Below are 18,385 nucleotides of genomic sequence, written 5' to 3'. Positions count from 1 at the left end.
ATTTACGTGTTCAACCAGCAAGAAACAGAACCACAGCCACAGTAAGATCTGCCTCTGAGATTTGAGTCGGGTGGTAAAACCCATCTGCACAACAAGAACGGAAGGAGGAATGGTGCAACATTCCTTCAGAAGTAAACAAAGCATTCCAAAAATAATGGTTTTGGTTCAAATCCTTTTTAAAATCAGAATTAAACCCCTGTAAACTCATTTTTTAATGTACTGTGGAGAAATACAATGTCCTACTCATGGCTGTGGAAACGTCTTTTCTTTCGAACAGTCATCTTTGAGCAGAAACTGCCAAAGTATTTGTTGTGTCTAACACCATAAGGCCTAAGCGGATTCTTTTAACTAATATTTTCAGTAGTAATAAAACTTCAGTATCACAAAACTTTTTACTACTCTATGGTTCTTGCTTGAACCACTGGAATCTCGGTAGCATATTCTACTTACTAAATGCACTGCCTGTTTTCAAAAGCCAACTTCTTTATCCAAGAATGTCAGAAGCTGGGCTTTTCTTCTCTATATATGAATTGTAATAAATCTGTAAACACTTGGATTTGATTTACTTTGAAATAACTGTACATTTGTGTATAGTATGGTACAGTTGTGAGAATATTGCGCTGGTAATTATATCATGTTACCCTTACTGAGAGAAAATTGTTGACTATTTTGACTTAAACTGGCAAAATGCCACATGTTTTGAGAAACAAACGGTAAGTGCCCAGAAAATAAACAGTACCCAGAACGAGTTGGTAAGCCCACTCGTTGTCTTATACAGACTTAAGATACGATTTCAATTTCCAGTTTACATATTCTTGTATTTCAGACAGAGCAGGATCAGGGGCTATTTTATTTTTAGTACCTTCAGGTCTGAATCAATTAAATTGCCTGCAGTCTACCACAATATGAAGCCGGGAAACCGATTTTCAGTTCATCCCCAAGCCTGAAATATTTTGATGACAGTTTCCCCCATCCTTTCAAGGAACAATGAGGTTGAGATTACCAAAAATGACAAATGTTTTCCATGCCCAATTTGAGGCACTATACTAACCTCCGATTCTTTTTTTTTTAATAATTTGAATTAAAATACTTTTAAGCCAAGTTGAGCATAAACGGATAAGGTATGCAGAAATCATTCACGTGCTGCTTCTTGCAGGTGTTGCACATGTACATGCACAGCTTGTAATCTCTGGCCTCCCACTCTCCCCCATTTATTTAGACTGAGCCCCTGTGAAAGAAGAGGCAAGGCAAAATGCAGGCAGTCTGGGCAACAGGCCAAGCTCTGCTTCTGCCTACACAAATTCAATTCTGAAGTAATTCCGTAGTAAGTAACTATTACTATATACCAAGTTACATGGTAAATTATTTTTAAGAAGCAGGTAATAACAATACAATAGTTAAATTATGCATTAAATGTCTGGTTTCACATACTTCTTTTGGATTAAACAGTATAAATCAAGAGAATATAAAAAGCAAACAACTCAACATGGGAAGTAATCAAAGGAGCAACTGGACATTTTTGGCAACGGCAACCCAAGGTGCAACTGAAAGAACTGAAATCCCTCTTCAGGACGGGTCTAGCTGACATGATTGCTAGAACCACGCCACAGATTTAGTGCAAGGATAGTGCAGCTGCCTTAAATCAGTTTCCTCATCAAAACAAAAGCAAGTGGGTTCTTAATATATGGGCTTGTACCGTCAACAAAGTCATTTGTAAGCGTCACCTAAATTGTACATATTCCATTTTGTATCTTTTAGTATACGGTGTACGTATCAAACGTACGCTGTGACAGAATGACTCTCCAGTGTGAGGACAGAGAGGAAGGCAGACTTACCTGGAGAATGAAAGAATTCCTCATATTCTCAGGCAAGTTATCCAACATTTCTGTGTAGCATCGCATCAAACTTAACAGCCAGAAGTTGGTTGAGGCAGATTCTTCGTCTGCAGTGTAGGTGAAAGGATCCACCATGTAGATGACAACTGCTGGAGGATAGGCATTGCTGTCCGCAGACTCTGGTTCAGTGGGAATCCCTATTCTCTCCCTCTCTGTAACACTGGAGACATACGTGTCGTTCAATTCAGAGGCAAGTTACAATCATTAATCACTATTTTTCTGTAAAGGTGTGCAAGGCTCAAGCAGAGGCGGAAAAAGGGGAGCACTAATTTTATTCTTATTTTAAGAAGCAAAACTAAAAAATATGACAACAGTGAGGAGAGACGACTTTTACTCACAGCAGTTCTTAATCCAAAAGACCTGTTATTAATTACGTATCACGGATACTTACCATAAAGTCTAACATAATCTCATTCAGTGCAATCAGAATAAATTATGTCTGAAGAACGAGGAGTCAACTGAGAGTTTATGGGTCAGGATTAAAGGGAAGGCAGGGACAGGTGACATTATAGCGGGGGTCCGCTACAGGCTGCCCGACCAGGAGGACCGAGCAGATGAGGCCCTCTGCAGACACACAGGAGCAGCCTCACGTTCGCAAGCCTTGGTCCTCATGGGGGACTTCAACCACGCCAGTATCTGTTGGAGGGACAACACAGCAGGGCACAAGCAATCCAGGAGGTTCCTGGAATGTGTTGATGATAACTTCCTTCTCCAAGTGGCAGAGCAGCCAACAAGGAGAGGTGCTATACTGGACCAGGAGGGGCTGGTGGGGAACGTGAAGCTCAAGGGCAGCCTTGGCTGCAGTGACCACGAGATGGTGGGATTCAAGATCCTTCAGGCAGTGAGGAGGGCGCAAAGCAAGCTCACTAGCCTTGACTTCAGGAGAGCAGACTTTGGCCTCTTCAGGAATCTGCTTGGTAGAGTGCCATGGGATACAGCCCTAAAGGGAAGAGGGGCCCAAGAAAGTGCTGGAGTGATGCATCCTGACAGAGAGGAAGTCAGGCAAAAATACCAGGAGGCCTGCGTGGATGAACAAGGAGCTCCTGGACAAACTCAAGCACAAAAAGGAAGCCTCCAGAGGGTAGAAGCAAGGACAGGTAACCTGGGAGGAACACAGAGAAATTGTCCGAGCTGCCAGGGATCAGGTTAGGAAAGCCAAGGCCCGATAGAATTACATGTGGCCAGGGACTCCAAGGGCAACATGAAAAAACTTCTATAGGTACGTCAGTGACAAGAAGAAGACTAGGGAAAATGTGGGCCCTCTCCAGAAGGAAATGGGAGACCTGGCTACTCAGGACATGGAGAAGGCTGAGGTACTCAATGACTTTTCTGCCTCAGCCTTCACCAGCCAGTGCTCCAGCCACATCGCCCAAGTTACAGAAGGCAAAGGCAGGGACTGGCAGAATGAAGAACCACCCACTGCAGAAGATCAGGTTCGAGACCATCTAGGGAACCTGAAGGGGCCCAAGTCCATGAGACCTGGTGAGATGCATCCGCGGGTCCCGAGGGAACTGGCGGGTGAATTGGCTAAGCCACTATCCATCATATTTGAGAAGTCGTGGCAGTCTGGTGAAGTTCCCACGGACTGGAAAAGGGAAAACATAACCCCCATTTCCAAAAAGGGAAAAAAGGAAGACCTGGGGAACTACAGGCCAGTCAGTCTCTCCTCTGTGCTGGGCAAGGTCACGGAGCGGATTCTCTTGGAAACTATGCTAGGGCATGTGGGAAATCAGGAGGTGACTGGTGACAGCCAACACGGCTTCACTAAGGGCAAATTGTGCCTGACACATTTGGTGGCCTTCTATGATGGGGTTACGGTGTTGGTGGATAAGGGAAGAGCAACTGCTGTCATCTACCTGGACTTGTGCAAAGCGTTTGACACTGTCCCACACAACACTATACAGCCTTCCAGGACGTAAAGGGGGCTACAGGAAAGGTGGGGAGGGAACTCTATCAGGAAGGGTAGTGATAGGATGAGGGGTAATGGTTTCACACTGAAAGAAGGAAGATTTAGATTAGATGTTAGGAAGAAGTTCTTCATTGTGAGGGCGGTGAGGCCCTGGCACAGGTTGCCCAGAGAATCTGTGGCTGCCCCCTCCCTGGCAGTGCTCAAGGCCAGGCTGGATGGGGCTGGGAGCAACCTGGTCTGGTGGAAGGTGTCCCTGCCCATGGCAGGGGGGTGGAACTAGATGGTCTTTAAAGTCCCTTCCAACCCAAACTGTTCTGTGGTTCTATGAATATGGAAAAGTTGACTAGTATTAGCTCTGTGAGTTTTCTTTTTATGTACGTGCATGCCTGGGTTTTGATGCTGTTTAGGGTTTTCTTTTGGGAGAGGTGGAAGGGGAAGAGAAGGAATTGAGAACTGAGGAAAAGCACCAATGTAATACTCATGGAGACTGAAATCCTCTGTTTAGTTACAGAAAAGGTTCCATTGGTGATGGAAGGAGCAACTGAACATTTTTGACTTGGTAAAACACTCCTCTGTGCCTCAGCCATGAATAGGAGGCTCAACATCTGTAAGTGATAAAAAGCACCTCAGACTTACTTTGTCAGAAACCACGCTGCAGCTGATAAAATGGTATTTTGCATAGATCCAGTGAGCAGATGTCTGAAGGATAACCCGAACTACAACAGGATGTGGGCTTTTCAGTTAAGATACAGGAAGTCCATAACATATATCATGACTATTAGTAATATGCATTATTAGGAGAGTAATGAAAAACAGGTTCACTCAGGAAGTTACTTACATAAGATGTTAAAGAACCTCTTCCTAATTTCTGTGTTTGATGGATGACTATTCATAATGAAGTCTTTAAAAAAGCTGTGCTGCTAAAATTTATTTTAAAGTAACTGCAATATAATCCTGTTTCCTGACCTCACGGTCTACCTGCCTGCAAAACCACGCTTGCAATGCAAGAAAATTAGAAAAAAAAAAACAAAACCAAAACCCACAGTTTGCATTTTGTGCCTGTTAACACTACAGGCATGGTGGAGTTGCCCACGTAAGAGGCATGCAGTGCCAGAGGAGACAGCCTGCAGTACCTGATACGGTGAGACCAAACTAGCAGATACGGCTCAGAACCGATCAGACACCTTGTGTTTTTCTTGTACTGCAAATGCAGGCCCGGTGGGGTATCCTACGGCATCTCAACTGGAACCACAACACCCACGTTCATGCAGTTGAATCGAGCTTTGTTTCTTGTAACGAAAAAGGGGAGGTTTGTTTCTTCCAACTCCCCTTTATCACACAAACGAAAAGGGGCCCTGCTGCGTTTACAGCTGCTCAGCAGTACCGCACATCTCCGAGGGTCCCCTCCTTTCAAGGAGTTACATAAGGCCTAAAGGTGATGAGTCGTACGAAAGCAGGAGAACAGTGGATTTAATTAGAAGAACCCCGAGTCATTTGAGCACTTAAGTAACTTACCCTTCCTGTCCTTCTTGTTGCTGTTGTGGTAAGTTTTGACCTGATTCTGTGTCTCCTCCAGGACCGGTGCTTCCTTGCGAGCGGTCTGCTGTGTTTCCTGCAGTGCTGGTGTTTTGCCCTGAACCAATGTTCCCACTAAACCCTGGAGTAGAGGTAGTGGCCATCTGGTTAACGCCGGGTGTTGCAGAAGATGCTGACAGCTGGGGCACAGAGGATCCAGAGGATGAACTACTCCCTGCTGGAAGGCTAGTGGTCCCACCACTGGGTGTGGAGTTGAATGAACTGCCTGTTGGTGGTGCCCCAGCAGCTGAAAGACACGTCGAATTTGAGGGTACGGGTCCAGTGTTCCCAGGTACTGCCTGTGTCTGGCTTGCTGGCGCTGGGGTTTGGTACTTAGGTGGTAGCAATAGGCTGCTGTCAAGCTGCAGAGTGGCTAAGTAAGGTGCTGAAAGAGCAGATAAAGAGAAAAGGAGATTAATGACAGTCTGTCAGATCAAAGAACTGCATTAACCATAAAGTCACACAGTATGTTCTGCATTTTTAGAATATTCTAACAGTATATAAATGCTAAGTGAATATAACCTCCATTATAAATATTTACTTTGGAATCCATTCTTCAGGGTTTCAGTTTTACTGATACGAATCAAATGTCTTTAAAAACAGGAGACTGACTTCGTGGAGCTTTGTAAATCGAGGTTGGTACTGACATGTCATTATCTCTGGTTAGATTGTGGTGTGATAACCGCTTTACACAGCGTTCAGCTTTGCAGTCTACTACAGGTTATCTCTGTCAGGCTGAAAATCTAACAGACCTTTTTACCTGAGCTACAGTATCAGCAAACTTTAATTTCTGCTCCTCCGTATCAGAAAAAGAGACATCACAGAGATTACTTTTAAGTAATAAACAAATAAAAAACAAGTAAATGAGCATCTATTATTTATTTACTCTCAGTCATCAGCAGGGGAAGTTTCCAACACCACCCCTGCCGGATGCCTCAGGTGTGAGTTGAACAGACCAGTTCCTCAGCTGGCTGTGCACATGCTATGTATTTTTGCATGTAAGCCTGGGGTATAAATAGTGTTGTAATATTCCTCCCTCCCAGTTACAAGGTAAATTAAAGCTAAAAGCAGACTGAACGAGGCAAGAGGGTCATTTGAGACAGATGAGTCCCAGCCTGTGCTGCCAAACTTCCCTCAAAGGACGGAGCAACCATTCAGCAGTCTGTAGAACTGTCCAGCTGACTCTGACGTGTTTGCTTAAACTTTTTTTCCAAGACCAGATCACCAGTCCTCAAAGTCGGCAGACTTAAGAATTGTCACACCTTTGTCAGAGCAAAGGGAGTAAGCGCTTTTCCAGGAACCACTTAAAAGTTCCTGGCTGTTTTTAAACAAAACAATACTTGGCGTATTTCACCTCAAGCATGAAAGATTTACGTGGCTGGTGTTCGGTGATCGCTGCCGATCTTGCTGACCAGCACTGCCTCAGCCAGTGACATTTGGGATGGGTCTGTGTCTTGTGCTAAGACCCCATTTCTCAGTCACATACGAAATACCTGTTACGTTGCCTCTGGATCCATTCTGGAATGGAACAACCACGTCTCTCCCCAGACGAAATCTGGGAGCAACGTTAGATGCGACTCACCCAGGACAGTCTTCAGATATTACCCCAGCAAATTTTATACCCTTCCATACTCTCAGATTCCACCCTCCTTCATGAAACAAGCACCGCTGACGTTACGGTAGAAAAACAACAAAAAAAGAAAGGCTAATCTTTTCAAATGCGTCGCTGTTTCAGGGTGGAAATAAGCCTACATGAGGTCCAGAGGAGATGATGCCTTCAGGGTAACGTGGTTCCAAGTATCCACCCCCAGCAGACAGAGGCCCCAGTCATCAAGGATACTGTTAAGTTCTCTTTTTCACCTGGGTTAACTCATTCCTCCTTTGCAGAGTTTTAGTGAATTTGCCTCTTATATAAAGAAATGTTATGCTTGAAGGGAACCGTGCACATCACTCTGTCACCCTGGCGTGACGACACATAGCAGCAGCATATAAACCAGACCAATTTACACCTTGTCTTGTGTGGAATGTCTTACACCAAACTGACTTTTCTAAAAAGGTAAGAACTGGCTTTTGGATCTCCGACACGATCACCAGACTGATAAACAACAGCAAAACTTTGTGAAAGGCAAATTTAACATGGGAGGATTAAGAAATTCAGATAAAGCCTAAAACCACCCATTTTATTTTCAAACAGACCATAATCCGTACCTTAAGAAAAAGCCCCCTCTTTCCACCTACTGCGAATACCCTCTAAAACACCTACAGAAAACGAAACAGCCTTGCTCGCGCCACGGCAGACTTACCTAGGTGATGCCGGCAAACTTGCGCGTAAAGTTTGAGTCTGGAATGATTGTCGCACTCCTCAGTGCCCCAGGGCTGGTTAAACCATTCGCTCACGAGCTCATCCGTTAGCTTTTGTGCCACGGTCTTTCCCACCCGCATAATCCCATCACGTAACACTTTGCAGATTGGTTTGTGCTGGCCAAGTCTACACATCTGGTGAGGAAAGCAGAAAGGTATGTAACTGGATGCCAAGCACCTGAGTACGTTATGCAGACTGGTTTGTAACGTAAACCCTTTATTACCAGCACACATCTGGTGGCTTCTTCACAAATGTAAAAACAAAAGCCTACATTTATCTGTCCACTTGAATTACACTTACAGCCCAACTAAGGTTCTTACAGTAATCTTACATATTTACTAAATACTACTAGTACACAATATGCTGAAGAAAGGTTTCCTCTCCAGCCTAGCGATTACAAGAAAGCAACAGCGTCTTTAATCTGCTCCTTGCTCTTTAGGTGTGGTTGGGCCTTCACGAGTTAGGTTTGAAGTGTATTAATGCCAGTGTTACACCCTCTGTAAAATAAAGAGGACGCATACTGGAAAGAGCAGGTGGCAACAAACACTCCAAAAAGGCACAGCGAATCACAGTAGAACTCAATTAGATAGTATTCTTGGACTCTGAAAGTGCAGAAAGTCCTAAAAATGACAGAAACCCTTATTCGAATAATTGTTACTTTAAACCCCATGGATTTCTCCCAACGAACATGCAGTAGAGCAGAAATGACACTTAAGGAGAAATAATGCAGTGTGGTTCCTCTTTCCAACCTCGTATACGGCACTCAAGTCCCTGAAGAAAGTTTTGGCTCCATCGAGCAAGGCCTCATTTTCTGGACACACCACGATATAGGCGACATCCCGATGGCCCCCGTATGGGTCTAGCAACAGCCTCTCCCAGAACGGCAGGGAGAACGGAGAGATTGTCAGGAAGTCCTTGTCGTAACCCACTAGTAAAGTCGGGATCGGCAGAGGCTCAGGAGATTCCTCAGAGCCTTCAAAGAGAAAAAAAAGAAAGAACGAATGTTAAAATTACAGGTTTAACTGCAGGGGGTTCTCTGATGGGCCAGGAAGCGGGTTCTTTTACAGGAACAGTGGAAGTCACTAATGCCTTGCCATGCTGAGGCTCCTAGAAGTTTGACCACGGAGTAGAAACAGGTATTGGGGCTGTATCAGACCTGATAAACCATGTTCTTCCACAGCCTTTTTCCACGGGAAAAAAAAACCCATTTAATAAAGGAGAAGAAAGATTTATATTGTACTTAAGAAATGTCATAAAATCAAAGTTCAGCCAGCCAAAGTAGAGGGAGCCGATCCAAACAGCATTTAAACTTTCCTAGAAAGTTGCAATAAAACGTCTTTCAGTCTACTGTAAGTACATGTATTGCCCTTCCCGAGGCTTAATCTCGTGGTTTTACTTTGTCATAACTGTAACCACATCTCACGAGCTCCTATTCAATCAAAAGCAACAACACAAATATATAAAATCTGATTTTACAGTTTTTCATCTACCTCCACCTGGTTGTGCAAAATTACTAAGTAAAACGGTTAGGCAAACTTATTCCCAGGTATACAATACTAAGCAAAGTTATCATAATTCTACAAACTGCCTCCTACTCCTCTCCATAGGAAGTGCTCCTTGCTGCCCCAGCTGAGAGGATTACCATCCAGTTTAACACGGTATCTCCCAGACACTGTGCCCATCAGAAGAAATACTGTTGAAAATTTCAAGCGAAAATATACCCAGTAGTTTCTGCAGAATATAATCCACCTCTATCAAAAAGTCAACATTCAGTAAAAATTACTGAATCTATATGAAAGGCTCTGCTACTTACTATATGGTAATTTTGGTTCTATTCTCTGGTAACAATTGGCAAATCCTTACTCCTAAAGTTACAAACGCTGGAAAAATTATTAGATTAGAAGTACTCCTGGTGAAGCACAATGGCTTGAGACAGGAACTGTAGTTACCACAAGTTGTCCCAGTCCCACAGGAAAGCAGCAATATATCAAATACCAACAGCGAGAAAATAAAGCAAAGCACAGTGGAACTGCGGGAAGAAACCTAAGCAAGTCTGCATCGGTTAAGACTGAAATAAATTGCAGGTGAGAAATACCTATTTAAAGGTCAGACATTATTTTGCAGATGTGCACATACAAAATCTATTCTGTAATTTGTATTTTCCAGAAGTGTCCCTTGCAGCCAGGAGATATTTGAACCGAAACTTCTTATTAAGACTATGGGAAGCCTTAGAACAAGCAAAGCTCTTTGTGGAGAAAGCATACCCACTGTGTGTATTTGTACAGCTCAGAAAGCCCCCCTTGCCACTAGGATCTGGTACGACTGTAACAGCTTCCTCTCTTCGTGGCAGTTACATACCAGCTAGCTTCAGCACAAGCCAAAATACGGATTCAGACAGGGAGTTTCATCCTCACCCAGCATTTCTGCACTCCATAAATATTCATCAGTCTGGAAGGGTAAAACCTCCCCTACGGTATTCAAGCACGTGCCACAGACGCCTTTCACGGCATTTTAAAGCTGGGTGAAGAGCCCTCCCCCAGCTCTATGAAGAGCCATTCGTCCCAACGTATTTCCAGAAGAAAGCACACACTTCTAGAAAAGGATTTTCCCCCTTGGCATGTACGCATAACGTACGTACCGTAGGTTCCCCGTCCTGCCATCTTATGGAACTGCTGCCAGGTGAGTGGTCCCTGCACGTGCTGGATGTTCTCCCAGGTCCTTCCCGTTCGCTTCTTCTGGATCGCGTCCTGGAGAAAGGGCTGCAGCGACAGCAGCATGCGCACCACGTCCTGGGAGGAGAGCATGCTGATATCCAATACTGCAAACGACAAAGGAGCGTCAATCATTTTCAGTGGAGAACAGGAAGAATTATGCTGAGGTGGCACCATTTTTTGGTTTATTGTTCCTTCGTATTGCTCTTCACAATGCCCCAAACATTTGCACAGCTCTACTTAGCTTAATGGCATTTAATGAGGTACTTTCTGAAAACATTGCTGAAATAAAGCTGTCAGCATAGCCCTTTTCACATGCCTTTCAACGCTGTCTGGCTCAGTTCATAAGAAGTCAGAGCACCTTCAGCATATAAACAGGTAATATTTGATTATAAAATCAAAAAATTATTTTTTTCTTGGTGACACTCGCATGCAGAGCGTTTATTTATCACTGACTGTTCATACCCTTCTCCAAAAAAAGGGGCCACAATTCTGCCTTCCCCCCAATACTTGAATTTGTTTTGCATCTCTGCTTCAGATCTGCGAGCTTCCCCAGACTGTCACAATTTAGACCCCAAAGTCTAAGGACAACTGGATTATTAGCACTTTCGATGTAATTTATAAAGCTTTCAGAAATCTACTTTATTTCCAGAATATTTTTATGCATATCATTTCCCTCATAAAGATGAAGTGGCTCACAATTGGCAAGTTTCAAACAAATTCATAGAGGTCACCAAAACAATTCCAAGACAATCTAAGTCTGTTCTGACCCATACCGTTGCTGTGAGGCCAAGAATGGACGGTGGCACTTCTTACTAGGGCTTCATCCACTTTCCCACCAGTGGGGTTGTCCACGTACTGCCTGCCTTGCTCAAGGGCATTGAAGCATTCTACCCAGGAGTCGTTGCTGTCTGCTTGCAGTCTGTCGTAACTCCAGTTCATGCACGGGAGCGTCTGACGGTTATTGGAGGACATGTAATCCAAGCAGCTCAGAGAAGTGAAAGGCTGCGTGTGCTGATTCTGGAGGAGGAGGAGGAGGCTCATTGGAGGTTCCTGGGTCCTTCTAGCTCCTTCTCCCATCTGAGAGATCAAGTTGCTTTGACATATCATCAGTCGTCTTTCTGCAGCTTGGCCAATGTCTGAGGTCTTGCCGAAAATATCCAGCTCATCCTCAATGAAGAGCCCGGAGTTGTAACCTAACTTGCGGTTCATAATAGCGCTGAAGCCACAGGTGCAACGGTACTGATCCTCATTGGATGAATCTGGGATGTACAACCCGACATCTGCGCCTTTAATATTCATGTTACAGGCGCATATGCAACAACTATCAAAGTTACGGTCTTTGAAGATGTTCAACACAGAGTCCGAAAGAATCAAGGTGACGTACAGGCTGTGGGCTTCTGGGATTGGCTGGACAGTGGCCGGCTCCACGGAATTAAGCGGTCGCGTTGTCGAAGGGGTAGAAGCAGGTGAACCTTGATCTGTGCTGTCGTATTTTACAGATCCTTGACCGCTCGCAGTACCCCCACCTCTAGGAGTCCTTGGGGTCCTGGGAGTGCGTGGGGTAGGGACAGAGAAGCGGGGAGTTGCTGGTGACGGCAGAACCCCTGCTCCGCTGTTGCTGGCCGGAGCAGTACTATTTAGCGTCACTGGTGTACTCATCTGAGGAGTGTTCATCTGAAGATAGTCTTGGTCGGCCAAACTCCCAACACTAGGCACATTGCTGCAAGAAATAAATGAAAAGCAGAGTCAAACGCCATCACAAACCGGTCGGTTGTGAAGACTGATTTTGTCAAACCTTATTTTTAAATACAAGGGGATGGTGAAAACTGGAAGGAATCATTGCGACTGTAGTACAGAACACACGTTCTGCTCATAACCTTTTACTCATGTCTCTCAACTAAAACTGCAATTCTTACCATGAACACCCGTGTTTCTTACCAGTACAATAAAAAGGTACCATCTCAGGCACTCAGCCCTCTTAAAGGTTATTCCCATGGCCTAAAACTCAAATGCTCTTGAGAAGAATCTCTAGGTAAATTATCAAGTTAAGATTTTAGGGTATTTGTAAGTCTTTCAGGGAAAAGAGAAAGAATTGCAGTTGCTGTCTTAAACACAATTATGTAAACAAAATAAATACTTCAGAGGCATAGAAACCTTACTTTATTTTAGAAATCCGCACTTTGAATAGCTGTCAGAAGTCACACCTGTGGCACTTATATATGATATTGCCTCATGGTGGTGTGCAAGTGATAACTGCATTTCAGATACTATAAACGCACATGCTCATTTAGGATTACACAGTCTGCAGCACAGCTTGACACACTCCATTACAAACTCTTAGACCAGTAAAGCTAAGAATCACATTTTTGGGTCATCTAGTGTCATGACTGGGTTTTATTACTCTGTTTTTGTCATTTTCTGCCAAATTCAAGTGACCAAAGAACATTCCCGTGAGATTGATCTTTGCTTTGGAATGGCTCACACCAATAAACAGGTAGTATGGGGCCAATCAAAAACCAGGATCTTTGCTTTTCTCTTTCCAAGTTGCTAATAACCGGCTCACTTTTCTTGAAATGTGACATACTAGGGCAAGGAAAAAGCGTAAGAACTCAATGAGTCTCTTGATAAAGGTGGGGAACCGTTTTTTTTTTTCATGCTTGTCTGTTCTTACTTTGTATTTTGTGTGTTATTTAGAAGGAGTATTATTTTAATGCTCATGTATCATTAGCAACTGGAAAAGAAAACTAGTGAAGACCTTATTCCTTAGAATAAGAATTCCTTAGAATCATTTTACTACCCTGAACTGACATACGTCCGACTTGACGTATGACCAACTCAAAGCAAGAGAGGAAAAAAAATATGAAGAAAGGTTTGAAGGAGTTCTCAGTCCGAAGCATACCAAATGCCTCAGACTAATAAGAAAAGGTGACCTAGAAAACTTGATTGGCAATCACCACTCTGTCGGAAGCCTGCAGTAATAATCTTCACTCTAATTGGATTATATTGAAAATGAAAGGAGTTTTTTCCCCAACAAATACCTGAAATTAATAACCAGCTCAGACCTGGTGAATCAGTTACTACTATGAAAAAACCTGAGAATTAAAAATTGCTCCCTAGGCACTATCAAGGGTTTACAATTTATTTTTTGCAATTCTTTTGAGAACACTGAAGGATCCTTTGGAGCTGGAAAAGTACTGATTTAAAGGGTTTACAGACTGATTTAAAGACACAGGCTACTTCCTCTAGAAATGAATGCAGTGCAGCAGGAGACCTTTGTACTATTATTATGCCTTGTAAGAGGTTTTATTAATTTAATGGTGCAAATTCTTGATAGCTTTCAAAACCCCCAGCAATGAATCTCTTCCATAAACACTGCCAATTTCTGAGAACTAAGGAATACAAGCTTTTAAATTTAATAGCAGTGTTTGCTTAGTGGTCACAGCGCTCTCACACTTGGCATCTTCTCTCTCAGTATTTAGGAAGGGCAGGGCAGCACACAGCCCATCAGCACCGGTGTGACCAGCAGCTCCGTACGCGACCCAGTCAGGGTAACTCAGAAGAACTCGGAAGAGCTAACACGAGGACACGGAGAGCGGTCACAAAAATGTTAAGAGCCCTCAGAAGGCCAGCTGGTATCTTCAGGACCAGGTATCATCAGACTGAAGCTCAAACTGAACACACAGGTACAAACACGAGGGGAGAGAACTGGGCACTGAAACGGGAGGACACAGACGGGAGAGGCTAAGTGCATTAATTTCATTCTCTATCACTTGGGTTTTACGTCAAATTACAATATTTTCCTGTATCAGAAATTGCAATTAGTTCAAGTATCACACGCTCCTGTTCTTTTATAAGCACTAAGAGTGTAGTGGACACATCCTGCAACACACCGATTTCCAAAAGCTGTTCTCAATTCAAATGTTGTTACTATCAGAACCTTTTGACCTCAGTCAGTGACAAATTTAAAAGGTTTGAAACACATTTGCAGGTTATTTTATGCTTCTGGTGCATAGTAAAGCACTGTTAATACATGCAAACATTTCAATTAACGAGCCACTTTAGGTATGGGCATGACAAACTAGTTTCCTACAAGACTGTACTTACTTGTAGCCATCTCTAATGAAAGTGGCTGCAGGCGGCAAAGGAAGTTGTTCAATTTTAGGTGGAACAGCCCAAGAAGGCCTGAAAATGCAGGCATCTGGTATCTTCAGAGGTAGGAGGCACTGACTTGGCAGTATCTTCAGTGGAGCAAACACAGAGGAGCCCACAAAAGGTTGAAATGATGGAACTTTGTACACGTACGAAAAATCCTGTAACATCCAAGCGACGTGGTTTACAACAATACGGCAAGGCTGCTTTTTCTATTTAGATACTTATTTTTAATCAAAACCTATTGCACTGTTTGAACCCTCTACAACTGCGTTTTTTTTCAAACTTAAGTATATTTATTCTTTCTACAAAACATTCAAAAGCAGCTCCTTCAGGGAAACTCAGCTGAGGCTCCTTGTCATACTGAGATGCTGTGCCACTTTAACGTCAGTAGCTTTCACAATCAGATTAGACAAAACAAGCTGTGTCTGAAAAGTGAGTAGTGTGCTATGAAATTTTCATACTCCTAACTTTAAGCACCTAATGTAGGCACTTAAAAAGATGGGTCTTTGCAAGAATTCTCTACTGACAATAGGGAGAGAGGCCGAGTCACAGGGTGAGGAAACCTTAAGGCAGCCTCTCTGAATAACTCCCACGTTGGGGATTAATATCACCCAAGTAATAACAGTGGACACTTTACACATGCCAAATATTAAATATAAATGTATAAACAATCTAGTAAACATAGTATTAACTATAAATGAAGTCCAGTCAAACTGGACTTTCATTGACTGCCCTGTTCATGGCAGAGAATAAGAACTTCAGCCAGTTTCTAGAGCTATTCCAAGTCTCTTTCAGAAGAAAAGAGCTAGTCCTTTTGAGGCACTACTGCAAAGTAAAAATCATTATTAAAACAGCAACAATAGTCTCTCTCAGAATTTCAGTATTTAACATCTCATTCGATCATTGCATTTTTTTTTCCCTTGCGCCTTGTAAAGCACTGAGAGATGAGAAATGTGTGGATTACTATCTTCAGCTGCTGAATACTCAGCACAAGAAATCTACTTACATGTTCTCAAAATGATTAGCAATGGGTTTAGGTGCTTGTTTCCCCCACTGGTGTATATGAGCAGGTGTGACAGACTTAAAAGCAAGTAAACTGTGCTGTTGGAAATGTTATCAAGCAGAATTAAAATAAGTATTTTAATACTCCTAAAATGGTTGCGAGGGAGATTAAAATATCTTCAGTATCAATGATGCCCTAAAATCTGTTCCCACTCAAGAACTTTCAGCTCAACAAATTCCAATACAGATTTGCTTGCCAGGCCCAAATTATCCTAGTCTTAAGCAAATAATTTACTGCACAAACAGAAAGAAACAACCAACAAGGTCCGTGACAAGGCAAAGTCTTACAAACCCTATAAAAAACTTATTTCAAACTTCTGTAATGGCGTAAGAATCGGTAGATACACAAACTAGAGAAGGCAAAGGGACAGCTGTACTTCAGCAAAGCCTCTAAGAAGACGCCTTTCCTCATCCTGCCTTCAAGTCACGAAGTCAGGACAGGAGGAAGAAGAGATCTTGCAATAACAAAGCAGACTTGCTACGTATGCCCAGCCTTCCAGGAGGTTACCTGTCTTCACGAGGAGCACACTGGTAACCAACTCCCGTACACTTCTGCGAAGTCCCTCTTCCTCAACAGAACTGTCTGTAAAAGTCTCTACCAGCTCAGCCCCTTCACAGGTGGCAGCTCAGTTTGCAGCCCTGGGAGCTGGAAACTCCTGGGTCCGACCAGACACACTCCATCCAACTATGGAGACGTGAATTCCTGAATGCAACGAGCTGCTTCACTTCCTCCCAGGGACAGGGACTTCCTCCTGTCCCAGGGACAAAGCGAATGCTCTTAGGGAGAAGGTCACCCTGTGCCTTGCCTGTGCTTTACTTTCAGCCTCCCTGAGGTGTACTATTACTGCCACGCAGGAAAATTTACTAATTCACAGCTGACTAAATCGTTTATACTAAGATAAATTTATCTATCAGTACTCCCATATTGATATATAGCCACTTCTTGTCCATGCAACTGCAACTGCTGTATCTTTCCCTGTACAGCGCTCTCAGCAACGCAGATGCTTAAAAATCAGTCTTCCGTAAATTCTAACATTGACAGGAGAACAAAATGAGAGGGAAGGAGGGGGTGTTGGGGAGAGAAATGGCTGCTGAAATAGGAGGAACAGGCTGTGGCAGATTAGGGAGAGGGTGGGCCTGAAGGAGAGGAATTAGGCTATAAAATCAAGGGTTGGGGACTACCAGGAAGACAGAGTTATAGCACATATCTCCCTTTTTATTACCTGCGTACAAATGAGCTTGCTGCAGAACGAGGTGATGTGTATTTCTGCACAGAAATGTGCATTTTTAAATAAACAAAACCCCAAACCCTCAGGCTATAGGCATGGAAATATGACAACGGTAACTTGTGACAAAAGTGACAAAAAACGGCCCCGAAAGTTAAGTAATGCAGAATAATTTTATCCTACCTCTTAACCTGTGCTAACGATGGAACGATGAAATACAAATCGATGTACACTACGTGCTTATGTTAAGTCCTTTATGTGATGCTATGGAAAAATGGATACATCTTGGTATGTGGAGTCGGGGAGGTGAGTACTGGTGCCCAGCAGCAGAGTCCCCATTTAAAAATAGTTCTTTACTCAGATACACTATAGGACTCAATATAGGAGTAACTATGTGACATTACCTGACCTGTGTTTTACAGAAAGTCAGATAAGAATGGTCCCATCTGGCCTTAAAACTTGTGAAGTAACATCAGCTGAAGAAGAAACAGAGCAAGTTCAACCCCTGGGCTTTCTCAGAGATTTTCAACCCTAACCAAAAAAGGCAACATTTCAGAGAGAAAAAGGCAGCCTTTCTACATGCATGATTTTATCCCAGCTGCATCCCCAGAGACTGGCAGCAAGGAGTGGCTACACATAAAAGGTGCTACAGAAAAATTATCTGAAGAAATAAATCATTTAACAGCTACTTAGTCACAAGCACGATGATTTTTTTCATACATGTACATTCTTTCTGTTAGGCATAGGGCTCATTTCACATACTATATTGTTTGTTTCCTGGGAACACCCAAAAACATTACAAACATAAAATTACAAGAAGAAAAATACCCATAGTTAAAATCAGAGAAACAATTAAAAAGCTTTTTTACTAGGGAAGAGTATTTTTTCCAACTAAAGACTGAAATGTACTTTATATGGATCTAGTTCACATTTGTCAGTCTGCTACACACAGTCCAATACGTGTGACTTGTTTATAAAACCCAAAACATACACAGATGAGATAAAAATACCACCTCTTTGGTACGTTACCTTAATTTCTTCAGGTTTAGGGCTACCCAATCCATCTTCCACCTCCATTTTAAACTCAGCAAGCTGTGTTGGAACCATGTTGACCATAGGACTTTCCATCATTCCCAAGGTAGTCACAGTCTCTGAACTTATGCCATCTTTATAACTCATTACTGGGGAGAAGGCAGGGTGCTGTTCTAAAGAAGGTGGTGTTGGGAACATCCTTTGGAGATCTGCCACAGCTAAACGTGATGAAATAACGCGCTGTTAATCATTAAAATACAATTTCTCAAGGGAGTCCAATAGAACAGAAGAGACTGACTCAGTATTAGCTCTTATTTCATCAGTTAAAACCTAGAAAGATTCGATGGACTTACTAGATTTCTAACACCAGTATAAATCTAGACAAAAAGTCAACTCCTAGGGCTAAATTCCAAAAATTCCTAGGGATACTTTGCAAGCTTATTGTTCAGCAGAAACAA

The 18,385-nt window shown here is 43.0% G+C and overlaps 1 protein-coding gene across 1 annotated transcript in view; it reads right to left on the bottom strand.

Moving 5' to 3' along the window:
• Nucleotides 1-18,385, bottom strand: part of MED13L (mediator complex subunit 13L) — a 197,910-nt gene that overhangs the window by 17,644 nt on the left and 161,881 nt on the right. Inside the window, exons 15-22 of the mRNA XM_086474057.1 lie at nt 17,925-18,145; nt 14,560-14,765; nt 11,229-12,175; nt 10,380-10,559; nt 8,491-8,714; nt 7,683-7,875; nt 5,320-5,764; nt 1,836-2,055 (exon numbers count right to left, since the gene is read on the bottom strand). Coding sequence (XP_086330183.1) covers nt 1,836-2,055; nt 5,320-5,764; nt 7,683-7,875; nt 8,491-8,714; nt 10,380-10,559; nt 11,229-12,175; nt 14,560-14,765; nt 17,925-18,145 — 2,636 coding nt within the window. The remainder of the gene's footprint in view (nt 1-1,835; nt 2,056-5,319; nt 5,765-7,682; nt 7,876-8,490; nt 8,715-10,379; nt 10,560-11,228; nt 12,176-14,559; nt 14,766-17,924; nt 18,146-18,385) is intronic.

Source organism: Leptosomus discolor, chromosome 16 (genome assembly GCF_034619465.1).
Source record: "Leptosomus discolor isolate bLepDis1 chromosome 16, bLepDis1.hap2, whole genome shotgun sequence".
NCBI classification, from domain to species: Eukaryota; Metazoa; Chordata; class Aves; order Leptosomiformes; family Leptosomidae; genus Leptosomus; species Leptosomus discolor.
The sequence above is the reverse complement of the archived record's forward strand: the minus strand, read 5'-3'. Positions and strand labels throughout refer to the sequence as shown.